At 43.1% G+C, this 19,921-nt stretch overlaps 1 protein-coding gene across 1 annotated transcript in view; it reads left to right on the top strand.

Moving 5' to 3' along the window:
• Window positions 1-18,242, top strand: part of ankfn1b (ankyrin repeat and fibronectin type III domain containing 1b) — a 106,537-nt gene extending 88,295 nt beyond the window's left edge. Inside the window, exons 7-23 of the mRNA XM_026316293.1 lie at window positions 206-413; window positions 3,190-3,387; window positions 4,154-4,267; window positions 4,452-4,549; window positions 5,623-5,713; window positions 8,487-8,594; window positions 10,739-10,838; window positions 11,072-11,204; window positions 11,435-11,554; window positions 11,781-11,996; window positions 13,108-13,274; window positions 13,424-13,574; window positions 14,472-14,640; window positions 14,786-14,952; window positions 15,191-15,398; window positions 15,514-16,247; window positions 16,353-18,242. Coding sequence (XP_026172078.1) covers window positions 206-413; window positions 3,190-3,387; window positions 4,154-4,267; window positions 4,452-4,549; window positions 5,623-5,713; window positions 8,487-8,594; window positions 10,739-10,838; window positions 11,072-11,204; window positions 11,435-11,554; window positions 11,781-11,996; window positions 13,108-13,274; window positions 13,424-13,574; window positions 14,472-14,640; window positions 14,786-14,952; window positions 15,191-15,398; window positions 15,514-16,247; window positions 16,353-16,652 — 3,282 coding nt within the window. The 3' untranslated portion in view covers window positions 16,653-18,242. The remainder of the gene's footprint in view (window positions 1-205; window positions 414-3,189; window positions 3,388-4,153; window positions 4,268-4,451; window positions 4,550-5,622; window positions 5,714-8,486; window positions 8,595-10,738; window positions 10,839-11,071; window positions 11,205-11,434; window positions 11,555-11,780; window positions 11,997-13,107; window positions 13,275-13,423; window positions 13,575-14,471; window positions 14,641-14,785; window positions 14,953-15,190; window positions 15,399-15,513; window positions 16,248-16,352) is intronic.
• Window positions 18,243-19,921: the final 1,679 nt, after the last annotated feature.

Below are 19,921 nucleotides of genomic sequence, written 5' to 3'. Positions count from 1 at the left end.
AAACATATCGCCTTGGACAGGATAGTAAGAAAACATCAAGTAGTAACAAAATCACACCTCATCCCATCTAACTACTATAGACAGAGCATTGTGGGTATATGTATGAGGACCAATTGCATGATTTCTGATAAAAGATGAAACAACATGGGCTTTTCCAATCAGTTGTTTCTGTTGTAACTCTGTGTGAACTCTCTTTGTGTAACAGTTCCAGAGTAATGAAGCTTTGTTTGAGGCAGTGGAGCATCAGGAACTGGACTTAGTACAGCTGCTTCTGTCCCAGTACAGTCTGGAGGAGCTGGACCTCAACACCCCAAATAGTGAGGGTCTCCTGCCCCTCGATATCGCTATAATGACTAACAACGTGCCCATGGCCAAGCTGCTACTGCGAGCCGGTGCCAAGGAGAGTCCCCACTGTGAGTAGATGGAAGTGTACCTGTTAGTACTTACTCAGTCTCAACAATATTGAGGACAACAATGATAATATGTTAATAGAGAAAATCAAAACTACAGTTTCTACATGAAGAATGTTATATTAATTACACCTGCAATACAATCAGGATTAGGTTACTGCATTGCACAAAGATTTTTTCGATTAAAACAGTTAAATAAGCCAGTTAGTTTTCTTCTGCCCATCACAACTAATGATGCGAGTAAGGCCCAAAACTACATCTGTTACGTACTGACAGAGAACTAATCTTTTTTTTTTTCCTTTGTAGTTTTTTAGTCTTTCACGTAGCTCAGAACTGATACCAAAAAAAGGTTTGTTTTGGGTTTGAACAGCTGCTCTGTGGGAACCTACAACTGTCATTGTGGAAGCCAAAACTGCTGTCACAACAGCATCAGCTGCCACCAGAGAAACCGCAGGTGTTGCCCAAAGCAATGACACACACATAACTCATAACACAACCTTTCTATCAGGCGCAATAGTAATGCATTCCTCCGCATACTATTAACAAACACACACATCTCTTTCTGTTTTCTGCTGGCAGTGAAAACATATTTCGGGAGATGACAGGGTGGTAATCATGATTCAGTATTAGTCATGTTCTTAAGCACTTTTCACTATCTGTGATCTGCTAGGCCTCAGCCGCCTTCTTCTGTTAATGATTAGAACTCGCCAGTGAGGCTCCTAGGCTGTTTTTGTTTGTACTTGTGCAAGCACACGCACACACACACACACACACACACACACACACACACACACACACACACACACACTTCTCCAGAACTGAGCCAGACGTCTTATAAAGGTATCATTAAATTGAAAACACTTGAATTGAAAGTGCTGTTTACTGAAGTTTGCTCTTTGATTGTACTCTCTCTCCACAACCCAAATAACTCATGAGAGCGTGAGTAGTCTGTAAGTGTGTGTACAAAAGACTGAAGGGGGAGAACAACAGCACATAAGGAAAGTAAAGGCTCACCCTCTATTTTTATAAGCATGTATTAATCAAACTCCATCTGAGGGGAATTGACATCAAAGACACTGCAGACTTTTCCTTGAGCTTTGAAAGGAATTGTGCTTATTGATATTGCCATGCTTGACTTCACAGTGTGTGGTTACCAGAAAAAAGGTCAGGCAAAGACAATCAAACAAATTCTATAAAGCAACTTCATATTCATATTATAAATCCCTCAGTGGGTCTCAACAGGACAAAGCCACTTTAATGTGCTGTAGAGGATCCCAGCCTTGATGTGAAATAAGGACAAATCAAGACACACATACACGCTGGTGACAGCATCTGGACCTGTTTCTAGGCTTGGAAAGGCTGGACTATAAATCAAAAAGGACCTTCATCAGTTATTTTCATCCGTCCAAGAGTCCAAATCCAAAGATTCTCATTAATGATCTGAACTTACCCCCTAACCTTTAAGCTCAAACCCAACCCCGGTATTACCTTTAAGTCTTTACACAAGTGGCTGAGAAGAACAACAAAACTGACACCCAGAAGAGACACTCAGTTTCAAAGAGCAGCTCACAGCCACTGAGGAGACACCAAGAAAACCGCAGAATTAAACACCCAGATGGACATTTTGACACGGAGCTTTAAACTTACTGTCAACAGTGGAATCTAACGCTCAACAGTGGAATCTACAATGAACAAACACAGACCACACAGACTAAACACAGACACAAACCAGTCCCAAACACTCCAAGAATGACCAGCCACCAAAGAAGTACAGTACACTACTGTCCTTTCTGACCTCAAAAGCTTTACATTACCTGCTCTATACTCTGCTACTGAGCAATCCGTGTGCAGTTACACATGCATCAGTGCAACCCTTTTAATCTTTGCATTATACCACCACCAGCCTCTATCACTAACTACCCAGCCATCACTAGATTTTTTTTTTCCCCCTTTGGTGTCACATTTTGTCTGCTGTTGTAGTGTGCTTTTGTTTGAGTAAACATCATTGTTCCCATTGTTTTACTAACACCCTTCTCCCATTGAGCAAAACATTCCTCTGATGGAGGCTGTGGTATATGATATAAATAGATCAGTTATACACAACTTTTCCACAAGTTGTGCAGAAAAATACTTTTACAGTGGCACTTTAAAATAATGCCTAAGCACGTTCCCACCGTCTTGGGATCTGCATAGGAAGAATTCTCCTCTCTGTCTCACCCAGCTTATTTTCATTGCCTTATTTTCTGGGTCATTGTCTAGGTGATGTCATCTTTAAAGAGGGACTGTTTAGTTACATTAAATGAAGTTTATTGAGGTATCTGCCACAGCATTTTGGCAAACACATTAAAAAGAAGAGGCCTGCATAAGCAATTTGTGAAACCTAAGGCAGTGAGAAGTCACTTGCTGAAGCAACCAACAAAATAGTGACTAATCTAATTGTGCCGGTAAATAATTTTGTGAGGAAGACGTGTTTTGTTCCTGAAGTATCAACAATGGTATAGTTTTACTAGATTTAATAATAGTCCTAATGAAAAAGTAGTGCTGGTACAGGAGAATTTTCTTTTAACAACTGAGAATTTTTGAATTTTTGGCTCACAATATTGTATTTCCTGTTTGTTCATATTTAACAATAGCTTATTTTAATGTCAAAATATGTTTTGGATGTCAAAATAACAGATTCACTTTAACATGTGCCTAAGGGTAATAAAACTCTCCTTTTGATACATTATACATGCACTGACTTTGCTTTCTCTCTCTGTCTCTCCTATGTGTTGCTTAGTTGTGAGCCTGGAGGGCCGAGCGGTGCATTTGGCCACCTTGGTGCAGGAGGCTGAACAGAGGGTGTCGGAGCTTCAGGCCCAGGTGCGGAGTGAAGGTCCCGGCGAGCGGGAAGGATCAGACCGAGAGCGGCAGTTAAAAGCCTGGGAGTGGAGGCTCCGGCTCTTTCGGCGCATGCAGACGGGCTTTGAGCATGCCAGTAAGACTTCAGAATGACTTTGATGATTGTTATTGGGATTTTCAGCTCCCCATGCTGAACAGTCTAGAGACGTTTCCCGCTCAGATCACTGCAACACTCCTACAGTTGCCTTTGGCTTTAATGTTTGCACCCTTTTTTTCTCTGCTGGTAATCTGTCTGGGCTGAGTTAGTGGCATGTACACTGAGAAGCCTGGCACACGACCTATGTGTACGTGTGACTTTGTGTGTGCAAAAATAACGCCTGTATTTCAGCTTAAATTTTTTATAGGCAATTCAGGACACACTTTGTGGTGGGGTAAAAAGCCACCCTCTGAAAACATACACGCACACACTCCTCCCTTCCATCCAGACCAATCTGCACTTTGATGCAAAAAAGATCTTTCCCTACTTTATAATTCCACAGTCATCTTAATTGGATGGATTAGTTGTGACATGGCACGGGTGGAATTTACAATGTATATTAAAATGACATCATTTTCACAGTCACAGTCAATAACATGGTCATTTCTTCATAGGGTTGACTGAGTTGATCTTAATTTGTGAAGATGGTAGGTTACAAATGTGCCATTACTGTCATTTCCATCCATTACTGACTGTAAATTGATTCAGTCTAACACCTATCCACTGCTTGTTTTTCTACAGTTCCTAAGGTGAAACTGCTTCATTGTAATTGTTTGAATATGCTGTGTGGACTCTTAGTCTGCTTGTGTTTACCAGCATGTCTCTTTACTTATTTACTTGGGCGTCTTTCTGTCTGCTTACCCAGACCCTCCAGACGCTCCCAGTGTAGTTCGCCTGTCTGTCAGCAGCAGCACCAGTCTAAGGGTGGACTTCCAGGAACCTGCATGTGTCAACTCAGCTGTGGTTACCAAGTACAAAGGTCAGCCATCGCACCTGCTTCATTTAGAACCAACCACTCAGTATTACAATACGGAAAGCTCTGAAAGATTTGAAACAATTTTTGAAACAGTGTTTTCCGTGTATAAATTGTTCCTTTTCCTTAAGTTGCAGACTGAAGTCAAGTTTAAAAATGTGATTGTATCTGTGTTTGTGTGGATCTGCAGTGAGTTGGAGCAATGCTCCATCTTTCAGCCCTTTGCTGGGTGAGATGATAGTGGAGGACGCCACTCTGCTACAGTGCAACATCAATGGACTTACTTCTGTAAGTTACGCCAGAATTTCAGTTTCAGTTTAATCAGTCAGTCAGTAAGAATCAGGAAGAATTTCACATTATGGATTTTTGTTTCACATATAAATCTAATGTATGTGATGCAGTCAAGACGTAACACCAGAAGCAATAAATCTGACTTATATTGAAGGTGATAGAACATGTATCCATGTGTATTTATCCTCCCCTGCATCACTGGACATCAAACTATTTGATATGAGTTGTCTTATTTTCTCTGTTCCCAAATTGGTCTCTAAGAACTACCAGGTTAAAGGGATACAATCCTGCTTTTGTGTGGTAGTTTATGGGTGACAAAACAACACAAAGAATCACTACGCTCTAGCTTCTCCAACTGTTGGTGCTGACAAAATAAAAATTTAGAAGCTGTTCTCTCCCTTGATATTATTTACATGCAAGCTTGAGATGTTGGCTTTGGCAGCATTTTAAGGCATTTCCCAAGTGACTCTTCTTTGTTACATCAAATACATCAAACTCCACAGATGAATCATATCCCTGCTAAAATCACAATTGGACAACAGTTTGTTTTTTTTTGAAAGTTGAGACTCCTGACCATTCATAAGCAACAGTTGCAAAACAGCCTCCAAAATGACAAAAAAAAAGCAGCTTGGTTGCCTGCCACCTGATTTATGTTTGGCATTTTTAAGTGGACATGTAGACAAATGGATACTCCACTGGTTGTTTGTTATGGTGTAAGAGACATCCCCTCCCCCCTTTAAGACCCCTGCTGCCAGCCGAAGCTCAGTCCTGTCACATGACCCGGGTCAAGGCGAGGTCAGGAAGTGTCAGTGGCTGGTTTGATTGATCTGGCTGAGAAAGGCGCTGCAGAGGAGTGCTGTCTGCACACTGGGCACAAAGACAGACAGAGCTCTTAGACAGATCCTTCACATAGACACACATTAATATGAAGACAGACAGGGACCTACTGTTGCAAGAGACAGTCAGATGCACCCACAATCATATATTGTTTCCTTTTGATCTACCTGTGTGTGTAGCCAGAGGTACCACAGGTAGGTCTGTTGTAACTGTGATGTGTGGTGTCTTTTCAGGGGACCTATTACTATGTCCAGGTGTCAGCCTACAACATGAAGGGCTGGGGGCCTCCACTGGTTTCTACCCCTGCCTGTGCTGCACCTTCCAGTAAGTCTATGCATATCTATAGGTTCATGTGTGTGCTTAGTTATAGCATAGAGCAAAAACTAATACTGAAACCCCCCTAAACTGGCCTTACTAAATTAACACCAGTACAAAATAGGACTCAGCCGCAAAATGTGTGTGTTTGTGTGTAAGTCCTGCAAGAATGATACAATGTCTGAAGGATTTCCCGCACAGAAAGAGGACATTGACTCAATTCACATCCGCACTGAATCATCTCACATCCGCTCAATTGATTTGGTTATTCCAGCATCATTCCAACATTACCCTGACATTAGGGGGTGACAGCTGGACCCTCCTCAGCCAGCAGGCTGGGTGGGTTTTGGGACCCCCACTGCAGACGTCAGTCAGTGTAACCATAGCCTCAGGATGGCGTTTGGGGCTGGCTGGCAGAAGAAGCTGCCTGGGTTCAGCCAAGAAGTTAACCGTGAAGTCATGTGCAACAACAGCTGAGTTGACTCACTATAGCAGCTTTTTCTCTCTTCCCACTTTATCTATCTATCTGTCTATCTAGATATCTAGCTAGATAACAAACTAAGAACTGTTTTCTTTTTTTATATCTGTAGCTTTCATGTACGTTTGTTGGTTTGTAAGAACATTAATTCATTGCCATTGTCATTGCACAGGGCACAATGAAATTAAGTGTCACCCCTTAGAATAAAAACGACTAAAAGATAAATATAAAGGAGTACTAGTATTAAAATACATGATTAGATAGTGTGTTTATGATTTATGAGATTATTTTCATGGTTTTTGCGTGGCATGTACGTCTGTACACACCAACTGTAAGAGAGTAAGCATAGGTACTGTGACTGTGGCTGTGTTGGCACACACTTGGCACATCTGGGGAACACATGGACATGTTTGTTCTCATCAGCACACCATGTTTTTCAGTGTGTGTGTGTGTGCGTGTGTGTGAGCGTGTGTGTGTCTTCATTTTAAGAAACTGGGCTTTCCCTCGCTTTTTTCTGCTATCCACCTCTCTCCCCTCCACCTCCTTCACTCTCTCAGAGCTAATTTCGATGTTGCGTGTTTGTGTTTTCCATTTGGGCCTACCACTGGAAATATTTGCATGTCTGTGCTGTAGCGTGCGGCACAGCCCCAACAGTGGGGGCCTTATACCGGGCCGTGGACGCCCATTAAAGGGCCCGCTTGTCCTTTCTGGACAGGCACCTTTCCGGGAATAGAGCTCACCGTGTTTTAGACCCACGCGCCCTCCGAGGGGCTCCAGGAGAGGGACTAGGTAGTGGGCAATGGTGGTAGGGGGTGGGTTATCACTGACACATCCTCCAGTGAGCAAGTGAGGATACTGGCTTGCTAACAAACAAGGCATAAAATGCTGAAGGACCATTTTCTGCAGAGCTGTTTCTGCTTCTGTGAGAAGGGCAGAAAAAGTGTGTGTGTTTTCATGCTGGAGTGTTTGTAAATGTGTCTACAGTATGTGACTGGGAGAGACAAGAAGGGGTCAGGCATAGAGGTTTATTACAGTAATTGAATTTTACTGTATTCAGTCTTTTGCTTTTGGCGGCACTGGGCGATGTGCTGTGTGTTACTTTCCTTACTTACTATCATTGGGCTAGCCACACTGTATTTGTGTGTCAGGTGTGTGAGGGTGTGTGTGTGTGTGTGTGTGTGTGTGTGTGTGTGTGTGTACATACTGACATCTCAGCCCAAATATGTACAGGGCAGCCAGGTCTAGTGGTTCTCAGTGGGTCTGCCTGTCAGCCAACCACCGCTTTCTCACACTGGGGTGGGTGCTGTTTACTATAGTACACACACTAAAACCTGTTTCAAAAACTCTCACTTACAAAACACTCGTACTATTGGAAGCCTCAGGAACAAGGCCAGCACAAGCATTTTTGGGGTGTCAATCTAAATTTGATTTACCCAGTCCCAGTCCTACTAATGTTCAGCACTATGTAGTTATATAATAGTGGATGTGTCAAATCAATCAAGCATAATCTAGATGACTGTTATTTTTCCTACAATGTCAAGCATTTTTAAAAAGTACATAAAATAATGCACATTTTGAAAAATATTGTCTGAAAGCTTACTGCTGAGTAGTGCAATTCTGATGCATGCCAGATTTCCAAGTCATGTTTATTTTCATCTAACCAGATTTCGTTTCAGATCCAGGTTCACCAATTTCAAACAAACCACAACATGTTGATGTTTTCAAACATTCCACCTTGAGCACCGTCCTGCTAAAAAAACAACATGATTAACCAGTATCAGCTGGGCTATAATAAAACTCTTACATGCCACAAAATATGGAAACATTTGACAATAGAAAAGATTGATTTTGTTCCTTTTAGCAATGAATGAGAATACACTTCTGATCTACTCTGAAATCAAACAATGAGTTAGTCTGAAAACTTAGCTGGGCAAAAGAAAATATATGTGTTTTATAGCGATTGGGAAGGTCATTAGTCTTGCAAGTATTTAATGAAACCAACGTATGTGACAGTTTGAAATTTGAACTTGATGGTGCTTCATGAAAATTAAGCAATATTTATTACAGCATATTAGTGTATGTATTATAAGACATCGTGAGGAGAACATCAACACTGTGTGAAACTATTTAATAGGCTTTTTAAATTTGGAGAACCTTCATTTCAGGCTTCAATTCTCCATCATTAGTGCAGACCAATGCTTAGGAGACATGCCTAGAGAGCTTATATTAGTGCTGTGAATCCTGATGAATACAGAACATTGCATGGTAACTTTATAGTTTATATTTTCTCCTGTAAATCTCCAGGTTGGAGGGATATAGATGCCCGCGCTCCTCGTCAGAGTGGCCAGAAGGAGGCACTAGACCAGCTACTTGGGCAGATAAAGGAAGCTCACCGCCACTGTGTCTGCCACGGTATCAACAACATTTTGTTCAATTTGATGGGCATGTTAATATATGAGAGATCTAACAGTTTGCATGGTTGAAATCCACACTCTTAACTATGGCTAGGACCGTGACATGATGTACTATGATATTATGTTCACTATCCTATTGTTTTGACTATGGAATTATATGCAGCAATTCTCAGGTAGAATAACAACTTGAAAATAGGTGACAACAAATACACCTGACCCTAACCTTAAGATCAGTTCAGGTTTTAGTACCAGTGTCAGCTGAAGCACAGAAGCTGAAGTGAAATGTAGCCAGAGCTGTGGTATGAGCTTCTGAATTTAACCTGAGCTTCTGTCAGTTTTTACTTCGCTTGTCACGTTTAAACCAACACATCTCGATTTTTAGCCACTGTGTAGTTCATGTTTCGGAAATATTCTTGCACAAACAAACATGAACATGAGCAATGCTCATTTATATGCAGGTGTAACACAGCTCACCAATTGCTGTGTTTCATCTCACCTTGACAGACACTTTACAATCTCAGGCACGACAAGTACTTTGGGGGCCATACACCCTAAGACAGCATGCCACCTCAAAAATAATACCCTCCCTCCCTGTTTCAACAACCCCCATGCGCCTATGCTTCTTTCCATGACTCAGCCTTTCATCTGCTGAATACCTCCCTCTCTCTCTGTGACAAAATGCAGATCAGCTTCTCTCACACTCAGGCTGTTTATATCCCCAAACACTGCTGGCTGTAAGCTGGTCCCATAAGTGTCAAAACCTGTCCACACTGCTTCTTTTACATGACGACAAACTGCATTTAGCATTAAGCAAGTTTTCTGTCATTTTCTCTCACACCCACACGCCTAAAAACACTCGCCCACTTACTATTGTCCACTGTGGCAAGACCATATTTGCAATAGGTCGAGACGCAATATAATAGTCAGTATTGAGTGGCTCTTGGTTCTTCAGACTTCAGCTTGAGAGTTCAGGCACGGTAGCCAAGGTGGCGTGTCCCGGGGTCATGTTTGTTATTCCTGTAAGAGACGAGTCCTGGGCTGGAGTCGGGAGAAGGCATAAATTAACACTGACTACTGCTGCCTCCCCTCTCCATACCCCACAGCCCGCCAGTCATCCCGTCTACTGTCCATACATATACACACAGAAAGATAGACAGGCACAGACATAGATACACATGTATATATGAACAGACGCAAATATTCAAGTACATGCTCTCTTTTTCAACCCTGACTCTCTCCCACATGTCCGTATACAGACCCACTTTGCTGCCAAGCTTATAGCCCAAGCCACTTTCTCCCTCTTGTCCAAACACTATTAATTAAACTGTGAAAGAGGCCTTGACTAACACAGGCACCCCAGCAGTTGGCCCTACTTGTCTGTCTTACTCAGTGTCAAGCAAGGACCGAGGCCAGGAGAACTGGAGCTGAACAGACTCGCAAGTGGAGAGAAATTTGGGGAGGTGAGAGGGGTCGAGGGGTGCTGTTTTTTCTTGTTACTACACCTCGACTCTTCCACCTGAAGAGAAAATTTGTTCTTTTTGGGTCCTGAATGCAGGGATTTATTGACTTTAAGTGGCCTGGGGCTGGAGTTAGATCACCTGGGAGGGGAGGGTTTCTGTGAAGGGTTTGAGACTCAGGGTTTCTAATGAGTCAGGAGGTGCGTTATCTCACCAACAGGCACCCACACAAACACACACATACCTACATACGCACACCGCACTCCCTCACCACCAACTCCCTCTGGGCCCACTAAAAATAAACATGTCCCCACAGACTTAACTTACCTCCCTGTCAGTGAGTGGCAAAGGGTTAAGAAACATACAGACACACACAAAAATTACTGCAGCTCCTTGGCTCTACTCATGTGACTGTAGCTCAAGACATGCCATGCTCCGGCAGCTATAACATGTGCAGTTAAACACATAAACACACAAACATTTAGAGAACTAGTGTTTCCCTTAAGGCCCATAGTCTGTTGTAACTGTCTCTGGGAGAGATACTTCAAGACAAAAGTGTTCATTCATGTTAGCAAGAAAGTTGAAATTGTCCTAATTGCCCTATTTTAGGCACAAAGATCATCAACATACTTGTTCAGAAAAAGTCATCAGATTAAGTTGTGTTTTGTCTGTGTTGTCCACACAGAACAGTGCAAAGCTCCACCTCAAGGCAGAAAGCACTCTGTGTCCAAAAGCTTGCGCCACCTCTTCCAACCCACCAGCAAATTTGTCAAAAGCTTGAAAAGGTACTTGATCTTTCTGTGTAACATTGATCCATGAATTGTTGTGTGACAGGAGGTTTAAGACCTTAGTACAAATGTAAATACTTGTGAATGACAAAAGATACAACTGACTTTGTGTCATGAGTGTGTCACAATCTTAATGATATCCATTTGTTGTACTTACCTCATTTACTGCTATAATGAGTGAATCTTTAGTGTTGTACAGTAATGTGTGTTTTTTCTGTGTTACTTTCCAGAGGTCTGTATCTGACATCCATATTCTACAGAGATGACAATGTGTTAGTGACTCCAGAGGACCAGATTCCTATTGTTGAGGTTGAAGATTCCTACTCCAGTTCCCTCATGCAGGACTTCCTCTGGTTTACCAAGGTGATCAGATAGACTCAGAGGATGAGAGAGAGAAAATATAGAGCTATATAGAAACAACAAAATATGCTTGATTTCTCAGATGGTTGATATCCCACAGTCTGTTAATGCTGGTTCATATACTTTGAAAATCAGTTCCAGATGAATGAAGAAATGTATATGACTTGTTTTGCTCAATAAGATTATGTTAATTAATGTGTAATAATTTTGTCATTTTGTTGTCCCTTCGCCAGGTGTCCTATCTATGGGACGAGATTCCCTGGCTGCAGCAGTGTCTCAGTCCGTCCCAGTCATCCTGTTCCTGCACTCTGCAGACTCGCCTCAAGATGCTGCAGGCTGTCTCTCATCTACAGGTATTATGATGCTCAGTAAAATGAAAATCTAAATATCACAAACTATTAGAACTACTGATTTCTAATGGAAACTGGGAAATTGCCCCAGTTGTGGTAACTATGAATTCATGAGCTGCTGAATGCATGTTGTGAATATGCCATATACCCTCGTTCTACTGCATGCTGTCATCCTTCTGCTATACATGGACAAAGAGCACATTATGATTATTATTTGATCTTTTCTCAGGGAATGCTGGGAACCCAAGACCTTGGTCAGGTGTATTTTGAACCGATCAAAGACAAGCATGGTAACGCCCTGCTGGTGCTCCTAAAGGATATGAACGCCTGTCCCACCCTAGATGGGGTGCGCTGGACGCAGCTTTGCAAACTCCAGCTTCAGCGCAAATCTATCTCATCCCCCGAAGAGCCCACCGCCCTGGACATGCTCCTTATCACACTCCATGTGAGTCCTGCAGGAACAGACAGAACACAATTAGAAATAAGCTCAGTTTTGGAAAATTGGTTATTTTTGTACTTTTGTTTTGGAGACAGGCTGCTTCCACAGCAGTTTGCTGTAGGAATTGCAGGAGGGTTTGTCAGCAGCGGTTGTGGTTTTTGTCAGGCTCATTTTTTACATTTTTGTTACCCGGAGATTTAGCAAGATTAAAAAATGAGTAGTGTAAAGCGCTTTGTCAACAACAAACTGCCCCCAAAAGCTCTGGAAAACATTTATTTACTGAAATCACTGCCATGGGTTTAAACTCATTCACAGAAAAACAGTAAACATGAGGCTCCACGGCTGAAACAATAGGACAGTAAATTGAAATGTGCTTCCAATTATGAATGCTTCTTGTGCAGACACTCTTCATTTAGATAAATCCTAATCATCATGACTCTCCTCTTCTACTTGTTGCCTTTTTCAGCAAGAACAAATACTGAACTGACTTGCTATCAAATTAATAGCCAGGTCAAAACTAGGATTCCCACCAGCCTAACGTGAATCTCAAGTCATCTCACTTTTAGCTGCTCGTCAAGGCAGTGGCATTTGAATTTCACCGTGATGGATGTGATGATGGTAATCGGGAAAATTGTTGTTGTTTTGTATTTTGTAACTCCATGTGGCTGTTTTGACAACCACAATCTGGAACCAAGCCACAAGTTGATTTTGTCTATATAGCCCGGTAAACCTGATACCACTGCTGCAATGCTGTTTTGTCTCCAGTGTAAGTTGGTTTGTCCTTGTGGTAACAAAACAATGGTGGAGACTCCCTTTGGCAAAACCACACTCACTGAAGTATTTGTTTTGTGGCCAGTTATGAACAAATTACATGATGAAATACATAAAAATGTGCTGATGGGCTATTGTATAATGCTGACTTCCACTTCACCCATGTTGGAACAACTTTACACTAAAGCCTCTCAAGAAGTAACAACAGCGAAACATAATGTAAATGAAAGTAAGGATGCTCATAGGGATAAAATTAGAATCGGCATCGCCAAACTATCAGTAAGCACTTCCAGACACTGGTCTCATCTGGTCTCATCTGTCTTATCTGTGCACCTGCTGTTTGTAGGAGAAGCTGGCCTATCACAGACGGAGCAGGAAGGTGTTGTCTCCAGGCTTATACCTGGGCTACCTGAAGCTGTGTACATCGGTGGAGCAGATTAGAGCACTGGTGCCCCAGAAACTCCCCAACGTCCTCTGCCACACCAAGATCCGTGACAACAGCAACGTGTCCAGGTAAATACGTTTTTGTGAAATTGCATGCGCCTGCTTGCATACAGAGAAGTTAAACACTTTTAGCTGAGACGTATACTGGCAAAACAATGAAAAAAGTCATATTTGGTGCATTCCTGTGAGTGTGTGTTTTATGCGTGTGCTGCTTTTAGAGAGGAGTGGCAGTGGCTGCAGGCCCTCAGCTCTCTGGAGGAGTCATTGGAAATGGACCATGATGTGCAGAGTGCTCCTCATCGCCTCCTACAGGATCTGCGTAGCGCCATCAAGGAGCTGATGGCTCACATCAATATCCCTGGCAATCAGGTTAGAGTTAGTCAGACTCATAACAAGTAAAGCTGTGTGAATTCATGAATAAACGTAATCCGGTTTAATCGTTTGAATGCAAATCTTCGGATTTTGTGTAGAACAGTTGTGACTGATGCCATGGAACTAGTGGAAACCAGCCAATTTCCAGAGGCCAGCAGTAGCAACTGCTCAAAGCAATGAAAATGATTCCAGTGAATAGTCAGCCAGTTGGTTAGACCACTAATTCTACATGATATTTATAAAGAAAATGGTTTGAATTCCAGCACAGTGGCAATCATTGTGTTTTTGGCTTTAACCTTTTACTGTTCCATCCATAGGACACTGTTACTATGTACTATGGAAAGTTACATGAGTATGACGATGAATATACAGCATATATCAATATATTCTATGTGTCATTAGATAAGTCTATCGTCAGAATGTGAAACTGAAATATTAAATATGTTGCTTCCAGATGGGATGGATTTTTAAAACTAAGCAGATGTTTCTACCCTTGACCTGTTCCAAAACAGAGCCCAACAGTGTATTAGTGATATGCAATAACCCCTAATTATAGCAAACCATGCAACTGCCATATTTTCTTACTTCTCATTCTACTATTGACGATTGGACGTCTGGTTTTACTTTCAAAAGACTTAAATGAGTGAAATCTGACTTCATGGTGGCCTAGCAGTCTATGAGCCATTCCCTGTTACTGTGACATCTGCGGTTTGAGTGCAGCATTTACTACTATCACATGAAAGTTGATATATTATCAAATTAATCTTAAAATAAAACGCAGCTATGAAGCTAAAGATTTAAGCAACATTATGTCAGTATTTTGCCTGTTTGTCAGACTAACCTGGGCTCATTAGGTTCCAAAAACCCACTGAGATCTCCTGTCTCTGTGTACAGGCACAGGATTTCCGTATCTACAGCCAGGAAGTGTTGGAATTTGGGGAAAAAGTGTCCTTCCTGCTCCTTCTGCCACCTTCAGATGAAGTGTGCACAGCCCCTGGTCAAAATAATCCTTACTCACCCCGCTCTGGTTTCCTCACCCTGCCCCTTCAGATCTTTGAACTGGGTCCGTACATCAAATCACAGACAGAAACTGGCTCATAATCACACAGAATCTGCATCACATTAAACAAATATTTGACAGCAGCTGCTTTTTCTGAATCTAAATAGATACGTTTTTTTTTTCTTACTGGATGTCCTTTATCCCACAGTCCACTTTAACGCATACTGCCCCAGTTTCATCAGCCAGTACTGCAGGGTGTCAGCTTTGCTGGAGCTGGAGTCCCTCATGTCCCAGCAGGCACTAAGAGAGGCCTTTTCCGAGGGCGAGCTCCTTGCTGCTAAAAAGAAACACCAGCAGGTCCAAGAACACATACAGGTAGGACCAGTCAGGCTGAAAGGACAAGTGAAGGACAAAACAACACTTCTCTGAAGTTTAAGTAGTGTGTGCGTGGGCATTGTTTGCTGTAGGACGAGTTTTTGTGTCCTGGGTTTAAAATATCTACAGTCATCAGCTGCTTGTGGGGAGCTAAAGTCAAAGTCACCTGATTTGTCTGTGGTTTGCTGTCATGGTCTATTGAGAATCAACTGTTATGATCCTGTTCACTGTACAACAGCAAATGGAGGAGGTGTGGCGAGATGTGAGGTGGATTATGGACGCCTTGCAGTACGCCCGCTACAAGCAACCAACGGGAGGCATCTCCATAAGTTGGATAATTGACTTCTCCACGGAAGTGATGCCCGACAAGCCTCCCTCCACCTCCTCTCAGCCAGACTTCATGCCCTCCCCCATGCCTTCACCCGAACCCTGCCGCAAGCACTCTGGTCAGATTCTGTGGTTAAACGATACTGTTATAACTGTAGGATTGCACACTGGATTCTGATATGGTTTTGCTCAAATTGTAAATTTATCACCAAGTTTTTTTCTCACATCCTGCAGATTTTGCTGGACTATCAGATGAAGAGGGCTCTTCTGAGGTCTTCCTCACCACAGACAGTGACTATGACTCCAGTCGAGCCCAGAGTCCCCGTGAGCTGGACCTGCTGCCCCCCTCACCCCTCTCCTCGTCTGCACCCCTAGAGCCTCGTGGTTTCCTGCGTAGTGACGGAAGCGGCTCAGGTGGAGGGATGTGTCTGGGTGGGGGTGGACGCGGAGGGGGGGCGCTAAGGGACTCCACTCCAGACGTTCTCCAAGCCTCAGATCCACAGCACGGAAGGGAAAGCGAGAGGTGCGGAGTAGGAGGAGGAGGTCGGTGTGGAGGAGAAAGGCGGAGAGGGGCTCCAGAGCTGTTTGACAGTGACTTCATCCTCCCCAGCAGACAGATCGAGCTGTTGCACATCACAGAGAAGAGACAGGCTTTCTGTGTGAGAACCAGCAGCCTGGAGTTCCCTTCCACCGCCTCAGCCCACCACCATCTTTACCCCTACCACACCACATGTCCCTCACCCTCCACCTCACCACAGCATAGGTGGAACAGGCCCTCGTCAGTGGACCGCTGTTGTTCTGCTGAGCGCTGCCTATCACATCTTCCACCAGCGCGCACGTTATCGGAGGACAGTGGTACCCAGAGACTCTCCTCACCATCGCCCTCTGCCCTCAGGAAAGGCTGTCATGCCACACTCAGAGTGTACCCACAGTATCGCACAGGCCTGCCGAAGGAGACCAGTGTTAAGGTATTAATGTGTTTACATGCGATGAAGTAATTCTTTAATAAACTTGCGTTGTTTTGTTGTGACATGCTCAGAACCAAAATCATTTTTTCTCCCCGTGTGTTGCAGCTTTGTGTAACTCCAGGCACGTCAGCACGAGAAATGGTCCAACTGGTGGTGCAGGAGATGAACACTGTGTCTCGGCGAATGCTCGGCAGCAGCGGTGAACGGGAGCAGTGCGTGTATTACAGCCCTGAACAGTTGAAGCACTTTGGCCTTGTGCTGGTTGTGGACAATAAAGAAAAGTGGCTTCAGGACGACTTCTGTCCCCTAGAGCTTCAAAATCCCTGGCTGAGGGGTAAACTGTGTGTGCGCATAAAGGAGTATTCACCGCTAGCTCTCAAACACAGCCGAGCCACCACAGTGTGATATTTCCAGGAGAGAGAAAGACACAAAAAAACAGTTTGAGTTCATGTCGTGCAGATTCTGTTTTGATAAACATCTATTGAAATAACAAACATTTGTTACATTCGTACAAACTGTCCATTTGCTTCTGACTCCTGCACTACTTTCTCTCTCACTGTGGTCTTACATCCACAGCTGCAGCTATACCATCTTATTGTATATTCTGCTGTGTTCTTCTCATCTGAAATGCTACTCTGAGAATCTGTTTCCATGAAATGCGTTCTCCTGCACAGACCTTTTTTTATTAATATCAGAGACCCTCATATGGCCACCAAATGAACAACAGTAAAATGGAACAAAGAGAAAACATTTTTTGCGCTGTCACAAATCATTTTGAAAAAGGTTGTGATGCTGAGATTAATGGAGCGTCGCTTTGACTTCTGGCATAATTGATGCCAGGACATTGGCCTGTGCACACTGCCAAAACAAGATGGGCAGCATCATCACCTCCCCAGCCACACGCGGGCACGGCTTTTCCTATGAACTCTCTCATTGTGTCGGTCCCAAAGATCTGTCGGCTGCAGCCGCCCGGCCCCATGTTCCCAGGATGTGGGCTCTGGACCCAGCCCAGAGGCCAGGAAGGAAGGGAGAAGTACAGAGGGGGGCTGGCGTCTCCGCTTGGGGACGCAATCGGCCCGGAGATTTGGCCTGTCAGCCTGTCACTCAAATAGTTTTGGCCACTGTACTGTCTGCTAGTGAAGTAGCCAAGCAAGAGAGAGAGAGAGCTTGACAGAGAGCGAGAGAGGAGCAAAGTAAGGAGGAGGGTGGAGGCTGCATCTTGTAGGAACCTGGCACTGACTGGTGCTCTTTTTCTGCTTTTTGCCCTCTGTATAGAAGACTCAGTCATAGTGTAGCTACTAATATGATCATTTCATCTTGTGAGCGCAAAATAAAAACCAGCTAATTTGGATTTTTACAACAGTGAAGAAAAAAAAAACAAGCAATACTTGAGTCTTTTTGTTTTTCTAATTGATGGATAAAAGCATGTAAACCTGTGCTGAGTACATCTGCTGTGCTAAAAGTTCAGTGTTGTTGTGTTTGGTTCAGTGGTATTCCCAGGTGCATCAGGAAATGGTGCCCATCAGTCTATAACACGGTCTCCCCAGGGCATGCTAGTGTGAAAGGGATGACTGAAGTTGTTACGAGGCCCAGGATTTGTAGGCAAAGCCACAAACGAGATAGTCCAGTCTGTCCCCAAAGCAGCTTTGAAATAAGTTGTATATGACAGGACTTAACCATCAAAACAATTTTAGCCCCTCCACAAATCACTATGACCCACATGTCACTCTGAAACAATGGCAATAAATGGTGTGGTTACCCCAAAGTGGTGACCTGTCACATATCAGCCAGTTGGCATAAAATGTGCTAGGAAGATTAGGCTAAATTGGTGACACCAGTCAATTTTGTAGCCTCCTGAAAGTTGTAGCAGTTTATAGAGTTCCCGATCACACAGATCGAGCCTCACCTCACTTACCACAACACTACACAATAAACTGAGCCTCTTAACAGTCTGCACCATCCTTTTTAGCTCATTGTTAACACTATGTAATAAGTTTTGCCCTCTCACCCCACTGCTGTAAACGGTCACCACATTACAGTCGAAACACAACAGTCTGTGCATTGGTGATGATGAACTCCACATCTCATGTTGAGACTCCAACTTGAGGTTTTTGTTTTGTTTTTTTTTTTTACTGTCAGCGCTTCTACTACATCTGATTTTTCCTGCTATAATAACCACTGTAATAACCTGCAGCATTTCCAAATGTAGCACCAAAAAGCTCCACAAGAGGAGAGGTCGAGTGAAGTCAGTTGACCTGGCCTCAGTTACTGTAGCATTTCCAGGTCCACAGGACGGAGTCGATCCTTCCACAGGAAGAGTTTACAGTGGTGTCTCTCAAAAGCGTTTACAAAGTCTAGTTCCCTTACACTTTCAAACATGTGTTTATGTGTAACTACTGTATAAAGACATGTCTTAAGACAAACTGAGGTTATAATAAGTTGTAATTGGTTTTACTGATGGCTTGAACTTGTGTTAGCGCTTGGATGTCTTCTTTATTCACCTTGTTAAAAGCAGTTTTTACGAGAGCCAACTGCAAAAACAAATCCCAAAACCAGAAACTGAACCCTGTACATAGACAAACAAGACCAGGGAATGAATGTACTGTATCTGCCCTCAATGTGAACGCTAGTAAATGTGGGGCTGTTGTCGCTATGGAGGTCAAAAGTCAGTGACGTTACAGGCAGGTGTCTTTCTCTAGACCGTGCTGAAGGGGAAGAAGGGGTTTACATTCTTGACTTTCCAGTCAAAAAAAAAAAATAACTAAATAAAATAAAGCCCCATGTTTACAAGGAGCTGTTGGCAGATCCATCAGGCAGAGTCATGAAGGAGACATCACGTCACTTTTTTAAAATCTATTTTTATTGAACAATAAATGAATATTACAAAATAAAAGCCTTGCTTGTTTATGTGTTTTTTTTTTCTCTTTAACAGATCACTATACACAAGTGTAGGAAGTGTCTAGCATTCATGTGTATCCCACTGAGCAATAACGTCTTTTATTTGATTTGACCTTCATGTTTCCTTGTAGCCCTGCATTAACGGCACTGCATTGTCTCAATTCAACAATTGGACATTACACTAGGAGCCATGATATAGTTTGGCATACCTCATCGACCATAGGGAACATAACAAGCTCATATTTCCGCTGTGTGTAGATCAGATTTTCTTTGGAGGCTTATTCTTTTAGTTTGGAGTCTGATGCTCATGTATCCCAAAGGCCATTCAATCATCCGATATGAATGAGAGTAAATGACAAATAGAGGGGTACTTGTTCCTACAGATGCTATATTGCAATGACCTCATCAGTGTTTGCCACCCAGTTGATGAAAACTGAATGGTGGGCAGCTGCAGACAGAATCTCACAGTATAAGTGGTGGGCATGGCTGCATGAAGCCTGCAGCGCGCCCTCGCCAGAGATGAACAATGATGCTACTATTGCCTATGTCGGGGGCGTGTTTTTACCCTCGGTTTTTGTAACAGGTTTGAATGAAGTTTAGGTTTAGCATTAGGAAAATGCTTGACATTATGACATCCGCGCCACCATTTTCAGGGTGATGTGCGTTACGTCAGCTTTGCACTGAATGCCCCACTGTGATGATGAGATATGTGTGTTTGTGGGATTAAAGCAGGGCTGTAAAATTGTTTAAAAAAAAAAAAAAAAAATGGATGTCTC

Source organism: Mastacembelus armatus, chromosome 19 (genome assembly GCF_900324485.2).
Source record: "Mastacembelus armatus chromosome 19, fMasArm1.2, whole genome shotgun sequence".
Taxonomy (NCBI): domain Eukaryota; kingdom Metazoa; phylum Chordata; class Actinopteri; order Synbranchiformes; family Mastacembelidae; genus Mastacembelus; species Mastacembelus armatus.
This window is presented reverse-complemented; position numbering and strand designations above follow the sequence as displayed.